The sequence below is a fragment of the Sphaerodactylus townsendi genome, linkage group LG03 (genome assembly GCF_021028975.2).
Source record: "Sphaerodactylus townsendi isolate TG3544 linkage group LG03, MPM_Stown_v2.3, whole genome shotgun sequence".
In the NCBI taxonomy this organism is placed as follows: domain Eukaryota; kingdom Metazoa; phylum Chordata; class Lepidosauria; order Squamata; family Sphaerodactylidae; genus Sphaerodactylus; species Sphaerodactylus townsendi.
In genome coordinates this window covers 109520622-109533862 of record NC_059427.1, presented here as the reverse complement: position 1 = coordinate 109533862, position 13241 = coordinate 109520622, and the positions used below count along the sequence as shown (strand labels likewise).

General features: G+C 46.0%; 1 protein-coding gene across 3 annotated transcripts in view; it reads right to left on the bottom strand.

The window, feature by feature from the left end:
* Positions 1-2293: 2293 nt before the first annotated feature.
* The window catches only part of ADGRE5 (adhesion G protein-coupled receptor E5), a 73804-nt gene continuing 62856 nt past the window's right edge, over positions 2294-13241 (bottom strand). For 2 of the 3 annotated variants that reach the window (XM_048491285.1, XM_048491286.1), the window contains 7 exons: positions 11595-11786; positions 10575-10795; positions 10109-10175; positions 9232-9323; positions 6694-6862; positions 6194-6301; positions 2294-2961 (listed from right to left, as the gene is read on the bottom strand). In XM_048491285.1, coding sequence (XP_048347242.1) covers positions 2899-2961; positions 6194-6301; positions 6694-6862; positions 9232-9323; positions 10109-10175; positions 10575-10795; positions 11595-11786 — 912 coding nt within the window. In that variant the 3' untranslated portion in view covers positions 2294-2898. Of the gene's footprint in view, positions 2962-4976; positions 5292-6193; positions 6302-6693; positions 6863-9231; positions 9324-10108; positions 10176-10574; positions 10796-11594; positions 11787-13241 lie in introns of all 3 variants that reach the window. The other variant, XR_007244053.1, reaches the window with a different exon arrangement.

The following is a 13241-nucleotide window of genomic DNA, read 5'->3' as shown; positions in this document are numbered from 1 at the left end:
TTTTCATGACTGCTGTTGAAGTTGTGTGGATACTAAAAATTATGATAGACTAGCAATAAAGCTAATTGTGTGAAAAAAATATAACAGGCTCTAAAAATCTAATCCAGGGTAAGAGTTGTGGGCAGGTCATATCTATAGGAAATTGCATCCTCCGAACATCCCAGCTTTGCCAAAGGGGGTAGCAGGGTGTTCTCCCCATCTTCATAGCCAACCCCCCCCCCCCCCGATTTGTAAAGTTGCTCCCAGCTTTGCAGAGGGGAGGGGGGAGCCAGCAGGGTGCCTATAAAGATGAGGAGCCTGTTGTGTGAAAAAATACAACGGAATCTAACAAGTGGGAACCTGAAAGTGGGGACTTGAGGGGACATTACCCCCCACCTTTTTTGTTCTCCCCCTTCTCTGCATATCTCTCCATCCTGCTACGTCTTCTCTCAATCTTCTCTATTATTGCCCCGCCAGCCCAGCTCTCTCTTTTTGCCCCAACTCTCTATGTTTCTGCCACCCTCCCCCAGCTTTCATTCTCTCTTTCTGCCTCTCTCCCACACTCATTTTCTTTCTGCCCCACTCCAAATCCCTCTTTCTCCCTAGCCCAATGCTTGGTGTGATGAGGCCTTTCCCCTCCCCCACAAACAGTCTGGGGCAGGGTAGCTTGTTCAGTTTTGGCAGCTGGTGCCAGGTTCACTGCTGGCTTACTTGAGAATTAGCTCAGGCAAGCAATAGGACCCATGCAAGGATCTCTACTGGAGAATTGGCTCAGGCAAGGAATAGGACAGTCCTTTAAGGATACCAGAGCTTTAAGCAGTATTACTGCCTAAGAAAGGAGGAGTCTGGGAGTTGTAGTCCCATCAGCCATCCTGTCCGTGAGAAATGACACCTTTTGAACCACAGTCCCAGAGTCCTACACTTTTACTGAATCAGTGTTGGGAACACACTGCTCAATTACAGAGTCAGGATTCCCAGCTTTGGTACCTGATAACCTCCTTGTTTACATTACTTCTTTTCTTGTTTTACATTCTCCATTTTGTCTATTAGTAGCATCTGTTCTCATTGTAGTGGAACATATTAAGTGATGGTCCTGTGACAGTCCTAATTCCTTTCTCCTACCTGTGAACTTCTCATTCGCAGGAATTTTTATCCTATGTGATTCTTCAAGAGACTAACTTCTTCACTGTCTGGCCCGGCTTTTGATTAAACTCTTTTATTCTAATTTGTTGGGTGTGTCTCCATTGCAGTGTTTAACACAATAGAAGAGGATGAGGGGGGGACCTCCCCCAAGAACTTTCATGTTGGTTTGGGAAAGATACAGGAGAAGACAGGTTATCAACTTCCTGTTAGACAAAATCCCTGTGTGGTCTGATGAATTTTGAGAAAACCCTTCACCTTTGAAATAGGCATGGATTGAACATAAACGGAAACTCCTATGCCTTCCTGTGCTTGGAAACCCAGGACAGGGGTTTTGAACAGTCTGTCAAACATTGTGGGTTGAATGTTCCTTTCTTTACCACTGCTCATGCTATTTTTTATATGCAGACCAAATGACTTTCTATACAATCATGAATCTGAAAATACATTTTAATATACATGGCAGAAAATAGTGGTTGACAGAAGTGCTTTGAGTAAATGATGGGTAGCTGTAGGGTAGTAAAGGCAAAGACACGTTGACAAACTATATACATACTTAACAAAGGCACTGAGAGAGAATATCATCACATAGCGCAGGGGTAGGGAACCTTTAACACGCAAAGAGCCATTTGGACCCGTTTTCCACGGGAAAAGAAAACACTTGGAGCTGCAAATAATTTTTGACATTTAAAATAAAGATAACACTATATATATTGGGTGGGGTTTTTTTACCTTTTACTTCGCTCATTCTGAGAAGCGCATGGATGCGTCCGCCCTGCTGCTTGCAGGGTGGGCAAGGATGGGGCCAGCGCCTTGGCCTTGCCGGCCGCCGAGAAAGCACCTGCCCTGCTCTAACGGGCCAGCCAGAGGGGAAGCCCGCGGCGCGGCCCAGTCGGCCGCGGGCCATTGGTGCATCCGCCCTGCTGCCTGCAGGGCGGGGAAGGATGAAGCCGGTGGCTCGGCCTCACCGGCCGCCGAGAAAGCGCCCACCCCGCTCCAACGGGGCGGGCGAGAGGGGAAGCCCGCGGCGCGGCCCAGCTGACTGCGGGCAGTTGGTGCGTCCGCCCTACTGCCTGCAGGGCAGGCAAGGATGGGGCCAGCGGCTCGGCTTGTGGAGCCGCAGTGCAAGGGCAGAAGAGCCGCATGCTTGAGCCGCAGGTTCCCTACCCCTGACATAGCGGAACTGAAACAGTACCATCTCAGAAGTGTGATAACTCAGGTGTTTTGCATTAGTTCATTACTTTTTTTGTGTGCAGTTCATACACACCAAAGCTGGAAAAACCATTAGATGCAAGGCTAGGTTTGAAGGTCAAATTCTTATGCTCAAATAGTAGTTGATATTTGGACTCCAATTTGATTTTGTTGCACAAGATTATCAGTTTCTGGATATGCAACCAAATCAACATTTGAAATTGCCATTTTAAATTCATATTTGTTCTAACTGAAGTCCTTTTGGCTGCCTATGTGGGTTATGCAGTGCCAGTATGCTAGGGGTAAGGTGCAACCAGCACTACAGTATGCATAGCTAAATTCCACAGTAAGGAATGCCAAAATGGGAAATGGCCCTAAATAAATTGGACTAGAAAGGAAGCTCTGTACTATTCAGTATTTCATGTGAATCTCCACTCTCTCTCTTCCCCTGCTTCAGTTTCAATAGCAGCCTTGAGCTCTCAAGACTGCTTTCCCTTCCTTCTGCTGCTTATGAGCTGCTGCTGTTCTGTCCTTTGTACAAAAAACTCTCCACTGTGTGGCTGATGGATTTTGCTGGTTAAGATCACATTACTTGCTCAGTCTTCCATCTCCTTCCTTGTCCCTCCATTCTGCTCCCACTGTGTAGAACTCCTGGGGACAGGAATCAACAAAAACATGCTCAGGCACACAGCTGTGAAACGTGAGGCGTCAGGGAGCTTGTGTCTGGATTAGGTGTAGTGACAAACAGTGGGTTCCTTGGTGGGTAAATCCTGGGTAGCCAGGATAAAGGAGTTCTTTACATTTGTACTGGAGCAGAAGCAAAATCCAAACCAAAATTGCAAGCCACTGTACCTTTAATGAGGACCGATCAACTGATATGTCACATTGTGGAATGTAATTGATTCATTTATTGCCTGAAAGGCTAGATGGACCTTGACACCAGTATTCTTTGAACCTGCTCCACATCCAGTACTGAATTCAGGCTTAAATAAGATTTAGCATCGTGTCCTGAGGCATTTCCTTCTCCACAAAACCCCTTCTTATACTTTTGTTTTTTGTTAACGTGTAGCCTGAATTCAAAAACTCACATTCAGGATTGGGTCCAGATTAAATGTTCTTCTCAGGCAAGACACCTCTGCCGATGGAGCAGAAAGTCCCCCCCCCCACCCCCCCGCAACTCCACTGAGTTTTCCAAAACACTGGGGAGAGTAGACTCTCAGGAAGAGGGGGGAAATCAGATGTCCAATAGGAAGAGAGAACTGGTGGAAATTATTCCACCTCTTTCATTCATGAAAAATGTAGTTGGGATCTTTCACAATGCTGAAGTACTGATTGGTTTGGCATTTGTACCCAAATAACACATGATAACACTGAAACAGCTCTGAGTTAGATCTGTGTTATGCATCATCACCCTCCTAATTTTTTTCTGGAAGCACCAGACTCTCTTATGTTAGAACTCTGAAATCTCTAAGAAGTGCAACTGGATTTAAAGTCTACATTGTTAGTTAATTAGAGTTGTAGTTCCACCCTTCGCCATTGCCTAAGTGTACTTTCCAAAAGGCCTAGTTGCTGAAGTGGTGAGGTGAGGGCTGGACTGTACTAAAGACAGGATCTAAAGCACTGATATTCACTCAGTGGTTGAGAAGACACATGCATCACTTCGAAGCACTCTTCTCCACTGTGACTGGTGGAGATCACGGTTGCTTACAACAGCTGCGACCAGAGGAACAGGTGAGCTGAAAGTCTCAGGCCAGGGATGACAGTAAATATGGTTCTCCACCTCTACAGAGTGAGTACCAGCGACTCAGACGCCTATATGACTCAATGTTCTTGTCCACACAACACTTCTTCCAAACATCTAGCCCGCCTTGGATTGGGGCCTTATAGGAGAAAGGCGTTGAATGCTATGCACGCAGAATATTTGGCAGAAGCCCTCTGGGTTGAAGATTATGGAAATTTTGTTAACAAGAGTCCCTGTGTTTTTCCTCCACTTACATGAAACCTGCATTTTTGCTGACTTTTGTCAAGTAGGGGCTGATAGTAACAAGCCAGTCCATTCTGTGAAGCAATGTGCCAAAGGAGCACACCTCCCATTCCTGATCAGTGTCTGCTCTTCCACTCATGGACATGCTGTGCGTAGACTTAATTTTTCCTCAACCAGGCTAACTGATGCTGCACTGAATATCATAAGTCAGAGCAAATACACAGCTTTCAGAATGTAGAGGAGTCTAACATCACATCTCAAGCTTTTGAGGGTTAATGCCTGCTATAAAAGTTAGTTGTATGAAATATTTTCCAGCTGGTATGTATTAAAAAAAAGCATGGGGCGCAAAAGCCAACAGTTCGCCAGATACACAGATTGACTTTCACGTGCCAGAAGTTTTCTTTGCTTGCTGAAACAGGGTAACATGATCACCACTCTACTTAGCAAGGTAAACTGGTAAAAAAAATTTTTTTACAGTAGCACTTCCTTTGGGACCAGAAGCATGTGGAGTGGTCCTGAAGAGCAAAGAGTGTTCAGGGAGGCAGACTCTACCAGCTGTACAACTTCTCTGGTTCTGCAAAATTCAACTGAAATATGATGCGTGGGCTCTGTGTACCCAGCTGGCACCAAACATCTGTCAAAAGAGTCTCTCTAAAAGTGTCATGTGCACAAGTACCTTTACTTGTAGACTGGCTTTGGTTGTGAGAAGAGTCCAGAAGAGCTTAGAGGAGGAAGACATGTTCCACAGAGGCAGTGTATGCCCCTTGACAACATCAGCTCAATACTATTTGTCCAATACTGTAACTGGCCCTTCTAGGACTTTATCCAGCAGCCTCCATGCCATTCTATCACCCTTGCTGCAGCAAGCCTGTATCAGGATGTAGCTCCACCAGGGGAAAGGCTACTGGAATGATGGGGTGTATGTGCAAAGCTGCAGTCTTGGAACACACTTCAGGAGATGATGCTAAATTCCAGATTCTTGAGAAGACTTCTGTGGCTGTAGGGAAGGAGAAGGATCCAAGTAGAACAATCCAATAGTTTCTTATGCAATAGTTTCTTATCCACCATATATACTTGTATATAAGCCGACCTGTGTATAAGCCGAGGCACCTAATTTTACCACCGAAACCTGGGAAAATTTACTGACTCGTGTTTAAGCTGAGGGTGGGAAGCTGGGGTTTGAGGAAGCCCAGCCAGCAGAGGGAGCTCCTTATTTGGACAGTGACATCAAGGGGAGTCACAGGCTGGCTGGGGTTTGAGGAAGCTCACATCTTTTCTTATAGGGGTGTGTGCGTGCGCGTGCGCGTGCGCATGCGTGCATGCCCATGTGGTTAGAGCAGCCCAACAATCCCTCCATTGGGGACAGTCCTGGCTCTCTCTGTGGTCACACCCCTTATGAAATAGCCTCCCCAAGGCAATTGGCTACAGCCTGTCCCTTTCAGCTTTCAGAAAAGCCAGGCCATTCCGGAGTGCCTTTTGCAAGTGATTATTGGATGGAAGAATGTTTCTGGAGTATGCGTGTGAGGGCAGTTTTATTGTGGGGCGAATTCTGCAGTTTACCATGTTTTTTCCCTTTTTTATATTTGTGGACCCAGCTTTGTTTTTAACTGGCAATAATGTTAGGAAGAATGAGATATGCATGATTTAAACAAATGCAATAAATAAAATTAATAGTAAAAATGGTTTGGGGGTAATTCTTAGAAGAGGGTGGGGCTCCAGAATAAAAAGCCTAGGCCAGGCTGAAAAACATCGTGGAAGAGTTCCAAAATTGCAGAATTATCCATCAAGGTCAGTGTAGAGCTGCAGAAAATCTCCAAGATGGGAGGGTGGGGGGCTTTGACTAAATCAGTGGATAAGTGACCAAGGGTGACAAAAAAGCATTCCACAATTTTCTCTTACCCGTAATGTGTTGAAAGTCCCAGTAGAGTTGAACTCTGAATACTTGTCACTACTTTGGGGCTTGGGACTTCTGTGCCAGCAAAGCAATCGGCAGTAATCATCTCGCACCTGAACACAGAATGAAATTCTGACTGATGTGTGCTGCAATCATCTTCAGCATTTCTGAACAAAAGTGCTCTCACTCCCCACATTATTTATTTTTGCTGTCAAGTCACAGCCAACCTATACAGTTTTCAAGGCAAGCAACGTTCAGAGGTGGTGTGCCATTGCCTGCTTTTGCTGTGTCACAACCCTGGATTAATCCTTGGTGGTCTCCCACCCAAGTACCAACCAGGGCTGACCCCGCTTTTGAGATCTGATGACATTGGGCTAACTTAGGCTATCCAGGGCATAAATGCTTCCTACAGCCAGACAACTGTATCCTTCAAGAACTCCCCAAAACACTCTTGAATAATTAAGTCTTACACCCTCTCCTGAAAGATGCTAAATTGTGCAGTTACCTGTTTCTTGAGCAGGCAGTGCAGGATGAAGATGAAGAGCCCCTGTAAGCTGTTGAGGATGGTGAAGATATAGGACATGACAAGGCTGTGATTGCTGAACTGAAACATGCCGAAGATCCAAGTGGTGCCCAAAACACAGAGCTGGGCAATGGCTGTGATTACAAGCACCCTGAAGACAGAAAGGAATCAAGCACACAAATTACACAGATGGCCACAATCCTTGACCTTGCAGGAGACAGTCAGCATTAGCTACATCAGCCAGTCCTAGGATTACAGCATGATGTTCTTATCCTTGTTCTACATTACAGAAATTCCCAAACCATGGCATCCATCTAATTCAGCATTCCATTGCCCACAATGGCTAACCAAATGTGTTTGAGAAACCAAAGGGTTTCTTTCACACAAAGGGTGCAGCTGCCCCCCTCCCCATTATAAACAGTGGCATATAGCCTTTGCAAAAAAAAATTGCTATCAAGTCACACTTGACCAGGGGTAGGGAACCTGCAGCTCGAGAGCCGCATGCGGCTCTTCTGCCCTTGCACTGTGGCTCCACGAGCCGAGCCACCGGCCCCATCCTTGCCCACCCTGCAGGCAGCAGGGCAGGCACACCAACTGCCCACGGTCGGCTGGGCCGCACCACAGGCTTCCCCTCTCGGCCGCCCCGTTGGAGCGGGGCAGGCGCTTTCCTGGCGGCCGGCAAGGCCGAGCCCCCGGCTTCATCCGGCACATCCATGCACTTCTCAGAATGAGTGGAGTAAAAGGTAAAAAAACACCTATATATATAGTGTTATCTTTATTTTAAATGTCAAAAATTATTTGCAGCTCCAAGTGTTTTCTTTTCCCGTGGAAAACGGGTCCAAATGGCTCTTTGAGTGTTAAAGGTTCCCTACCCCTGCACTTGACTTATGGCAACCCTGCACAGTTTTAAAGGGAATTTCATTGCCTGCCTCTGCTCACAACCCTGGTATTCCTTGAAGGTCTCCCACTTGCTTAGCTCCTAAGATCTGATGGGATCAGGCTGGTCTGGAGCTATCCAGACAGGGCTGGAGAGAGGGGGAACTGCGCCCAGGGCACGTGTGTGCCCTGCGCCCCTGCCATGCCCCCACCCCTGGAATGCCCCCACACCAGCGCAGGCCTGATGCGCATACCTCTGCCCCCTTGGAATTAAGCCACTGTATCCAGATCAGCCTTTGCATACAGAGGTTATACTGCAGCCTTTGATCACACTCTCTTTCTCCATTACTCCCTCTTATATCCCCCAAGATTCTAAGGAACTCACTCTGGTAACCATCAAGACACATTTTATTTGATCTACAATATATGCAGTGAAGAGAAAAATACCAAGCAATGTATGGCATGGAAGGTATTGTTTCCAGGGTCAGATGTTGCTTTCCAAAATACAAAAGAGCAATGGAAAGGCCAGGGTCAACCATTAGATAGGGCTGGCCTGCGACCTGCTTTCATAACCTTTGTGACGCAGCTTTAGGTCACTACTCACAGGTTGGGAAACATTTCTGTACATGATAGAACCAGATCGGGGGTTTTAAATTCTGAGGTTGTATCATGAACAGAGTTAAGATGGTTACTGATGTCTAGCTGTTACACTGACAGGCTACAACAAACTTTGAACACTCCCGTCTTCTAAACTCTAGGAGTGATGTGCATTTGTTTATTAACGAATGAAAAAATGAAATATAAATAGTGGATTTTTATAATAACAAAACCAAACAAAAACATTCATTAATTATTCTGGAGTTTGGCTGGCTGGTTGAGAGTACTCAAGCAGAGTTCAGGGTTGGAAGGAGACAAGAGAGAATAAAACGACAGGGACCATTCCCAATTAGAAGAGTAAACTGCACTTTGCAACAGAGGAGATTGTACAAGGACAAATTTTAATTGCCTATTAAACCCAAATATTTTCTGAAATCTGCCATAAATTTAGCAGGTTGTATTCCTTGAAGGAACAGCATAGCTCCTTAAGATTTCATCCGAACTGGAGATGTATTTTTTTTTTACTGAAACCAGCATTACTGTCTACCAGAGGCAGAGAAACAGGAAACTCCACCCAGGGCACGTGCACACCCCTGCCGCGGAGCCTCCCGCCCCACCCTGGAATGCCCTCGGCACACCCCCTCTGCAGCCTGGCCACACCTCTGCCACCGCTCTGCCCAGGGCGTCACACCTCGTCCCATTGGCGCTACGTCTCTACTGTTTACCCCAAAAGGGGTAAATTTTAATTTTTTTCCCACAAGTGTGCAGTCAAGCAAAAAAGAAAAGAGAGTGTCCTCTTAAATTCACATACAAGTGACAAGTTACAAGTATGAACAATAATAAAAAGCTTTTAAAAAATAATATTGCAGGGTGGTGGTGGGTGTCTGACATTCAGGGGAATGTTCCTTTCAGGGAAATACAGATAAAAGTAAATGATGAGTAATACACTAAAGAAACAAAAATCAATAAAACTTTGAGGCATTGAACCAAAGGAAAAAAACAACAACACCAGAGTCCAAGGGGACCACCTTCTCTATAGGTGCTTACTTCTGCGTTTTAAGTTGACTCATATCAGGATTGATGTCTGCAAATTTCTTAGTCAGCTTCCAGATAGTAACCACAAAGACAATGGCATTGATCTGTTCAGGAGAGAAAGAGAGGGGATGTTAGCAAGATATCAAAATAAGACCTGGATTTAAGGCTTCATGCATCCCATTTTTCAACTTTCTCAATATGTGTAGATGAAGATGAAAAAATACTGATTTTCACCCAATGTTGTTCTGCATATATTTTATACATGTGTTTACATTGGTAGGAAAATGTCATATGTGAAACTGTACAGAAATGAATATCTGGGCTACTTGGATAGATAAAATGGTGTCTCAGCTGCTTTGATGAGTTAATTTGCCAAAAATACAACAAATAGATAAAATATTCCCAGTCTATTTGGAAACAAGATTGCATTGAACTGTAGCCTTCTTGTCTCAGGCTGATCAAATGTGCCCTGGAAGTCTGTAGGAACCAGAATTAGAAGAGTTTTACTTGGATAAACTAAGGCCCAGATCCAAACAAATCCAGTGAATCACCATTACGTGGAGAAAGTTCCTCTAGAACCATAGTGTGGATGGTACTTGTGTGGCACCAGGCAAGACATAAAATAGCTCCACAGGGAAAGAGTGAAACAGGAAGTATCAGGCAGTGTGCAAGGAGTCAGCTGGGGAATTGTGAAAGGGCCTCACAAACAGATGGCTGAGACCAGTGACACCCAAAGATGTGAGTTGAGCTCAACTAGTGTGTTAAAGATTGCACAAGGTTTGGATTATACAGAAGCTGAAGTAATGAAAGCTGAGGATATGTTGGGATGGAGGGAAGGGTGGCAATCCAGATGGGAGGGATGGGTCTTTGAGGATACACTGGGCTTTACCAGGATGATGAGGCAGACAGGCGCCAAGAAACTCCACAGAAACCCCTGTTCCATTGACAGCCAGCAGCTGTGGGGTGAAAAACAGAAAATAAATAGTTTTTGCGTGAATCAATATTTATAGCAGCCTTCCACTAAACGTTTTATCCCATGCTTTCTCCCATCAAATAACTTGCCACTGTCCTTCTGGTGTGAGCTCACAAGCAGAAACCTCTCTGTCAAGGGTGCAGGAACTGCAGCTGCACACACAGCCGCAACTATGTAATTTGAGGGTGGCAAGTGCATGATCTTTAGTTGAACCCACTTTTCCAAGACCAAACCTTGACATCTTCTCTCAACAGCACTATTCCACCCTTTAAAGGACACACCTGCTACACAAGTGTCGACACTTCTGGTTCTTTTGGCCAAACTTCTGAGGCGCAGAGCATTTTTAACCTATGTGGGTGCATACAGTAATCGCAGGACTCACTGTTTCTTGGTGCCATAGCCTCGGGGGTTGATGGATGCTGCAATACCCACTACCACGGCTGGAAGTCCATATCCCATGAAGATAAGGTGCCAGTGCTTGAGATTGTGGGTTCTGAAGACCTGAATTACCATCAAGTAGAGCTCCACACCTTCCAGCAACATCCAGCAGAAGGCAGACAAGAAAAAGTAGTGCATCAGCCCAGCCACTATAGCACATGCTGTCTGGAAGAGGAGACAAGACCAAAATGAAATGGTGAAGACACTGTTCAGTGAAGACTTCTGCGTGAAGGTCTAAGTCTGCAGTGGCCAAAGCATTACCGTTGCTGATAAGCACCTCTTCGAGCAGACAGGGCCACAGCCTAGAAACTGAAATGTCCATATTGACAATCTATCTAACCACATTACCAAGCAACTTGTCACCATCCCCTCTAGTGGAAGACAGACCTCAGTGTACCTCTTACAAAGCAATCTGACTTCCTAACAAAAGCTGAAGCTTCTGATAAGAGGATGCTGTGAGCAGTTTTGGACACTGAAAAAGGCACTGTTTGCATCTTCAAGTTGTGGAAAAATAGGTGCTTTGCTTCTGCCTCAGCAGGGAGATTCCTGCACTATGGATGGTGCAAAAATCCATTTCATTAAAGCCAGAGCTCTGGAGGCAGTTGCGCTTCCTTCGCAACACTGCAGTGTCCAGTGTCACCTTCAGCTATTAGGCTGCACTCCTGGCCACATGCAATCTGTTGTCGGTTTCAGTTCGTACCTGTTCTACTACGTACTGCCCCTCCTTGAAGGAGCAGGTACAAGTCTGTGCAGAACTGTCATCTGGGACTATATGGAAAGGATGCTAGTCAACCAGTGCAATAAACCCATGCTCCTGAGGAGCTACTGTGAGCCTCCCACACTGAGGGATACCATCAACGGGGCAAGGGGTCTTATTCTTCCTTCCTCCCAGCTACTTCCCTTGGAATGTCTCTTATTAATAGCTCCACAGAGTGCATCTTAACAGCCTGGCCTGGTCAGTTACCTCATTGACAGTGTTCCCAGCACCCACCAGGAAGATGGCATGGGCAGCAAAGAGTGCCAGACAAAGGTGGAGGTGGATGGTGGTACGGATGCCTCGGATGGAGCGACAAAACAGGAAGGTGAGGATGGAGAGGAACAAGAAGATCAGAGAGAGTACCAGCCCGATCTTGGTGATGACAGTCAGACCGTGATCCTGCCATGAGAAAAAATAGTTAAGCAGTGGAATGCAAGTTGGCAGAAAGGGAACCATAACAGGCAATCTGGCAAATCTACCCAGAACTGAACCTCCTCCTTGTGGATTTGAATAACCAAGCAATATTTGTGCCATCTAGGAGATAACACTGTGATGCAATAATCAAGGACAGAATGGATTGCTGGTTTCTCTTCAGGGAAATGTTGCCAAGAGGAGTGTTTGGAAGTGGGAGTAAAGCATTTGAAGGGTAACCCAGTCCTGATATACCAATCTGAAGATGGAGAGATCCTTCCTGCTTTGAACAAGTTGCAGCCTTGGGCCAGACAGCTCACTAACAAACCCATTAGCAAACTCACTCCCAGCTGCCCCTGTACTTTCTCCCCAGAAAGCTGCCATTCAAAAGCAGCCCATCTCTGTGCTGTTACAGCCTTTGGGCACCACAGCAGCTTTGGAAACTCTGTCCTCACCCATCTGATACTCATCTGTCTTGTAGCCAGAGGGTTTGGCTACAGCCACATGCTCTGCTAGGCAGTGAAGTGAGCTTAGCCACAGGGTGGTGCAGGACAGCTCCCCCCTTCCCATTCTGCCTCCTCCTTTCTTACTGCCATGCCCCTTGGGGGCTCCTGCACTCACTTGTTGGGCCCAGATCAGCTGAGGCCAAAGCAGGCAGCAGTGAGCAGTGTGTGTGTGTGTGTGTGTGTGTGTGTGTGTGTGTGTGTGTGTGTGTGTGTGTGCGCGCTGCAGAAACAGGGCTGCCCAAGGCAACCAGCTTGTACTCTTTACACTAAAAAATGCCACGACACTGTTGATGCAGGGATTGTTAAAAAGTCAGCTCCAAATTGTACATTCACTGTTAGGATGTTGTACCAGGAGCACAAAGAAGAAATTCACACACATCCACACACAGTAAACGCCTTCTGGGTGCTTTCAGCTGCTCTCCAGCTTTGGTGGAAACACAAATGACTCTTGCATCCTTTTTCATACCTGTGACATTACATCCTAAAGAAGCCATTTCTCTTTCCTGCAGAAGGAGGCATGGTTGACAGGTGTGCATTGAGTGCATGAATCTCATTATAGTGAGAGAGATATGAATTTCCTCCTTAGTTGTTAGATTGGGAGCCAAACAGCAGATGTCACCTTCATCATAATGCTATAACCTTCATTATAATATCTGAAGCTCTCCCCCATCTCCTCCCCCGGCAAACACATTTCAAGCCCTGGGATCACTGGCATGGATCCCAGCAATCCATGGAGTGATTTGAAGTGTAAGTGTAAGAAGTCTTCTTTCAGTTTAAGTGTCTCTTCCTCCAACATCACAGACACCGATGCAGGAGAAAGGCTCCTTAGGCTGGCAGAAGAATCCTTAGGAGTTCATCCAGCCTAGGGGACGATACGGTTCATCATCCTGGCTCTTTCTTACAGACCTTTTCTACCAGATCAGTTCACAAGAAGAAT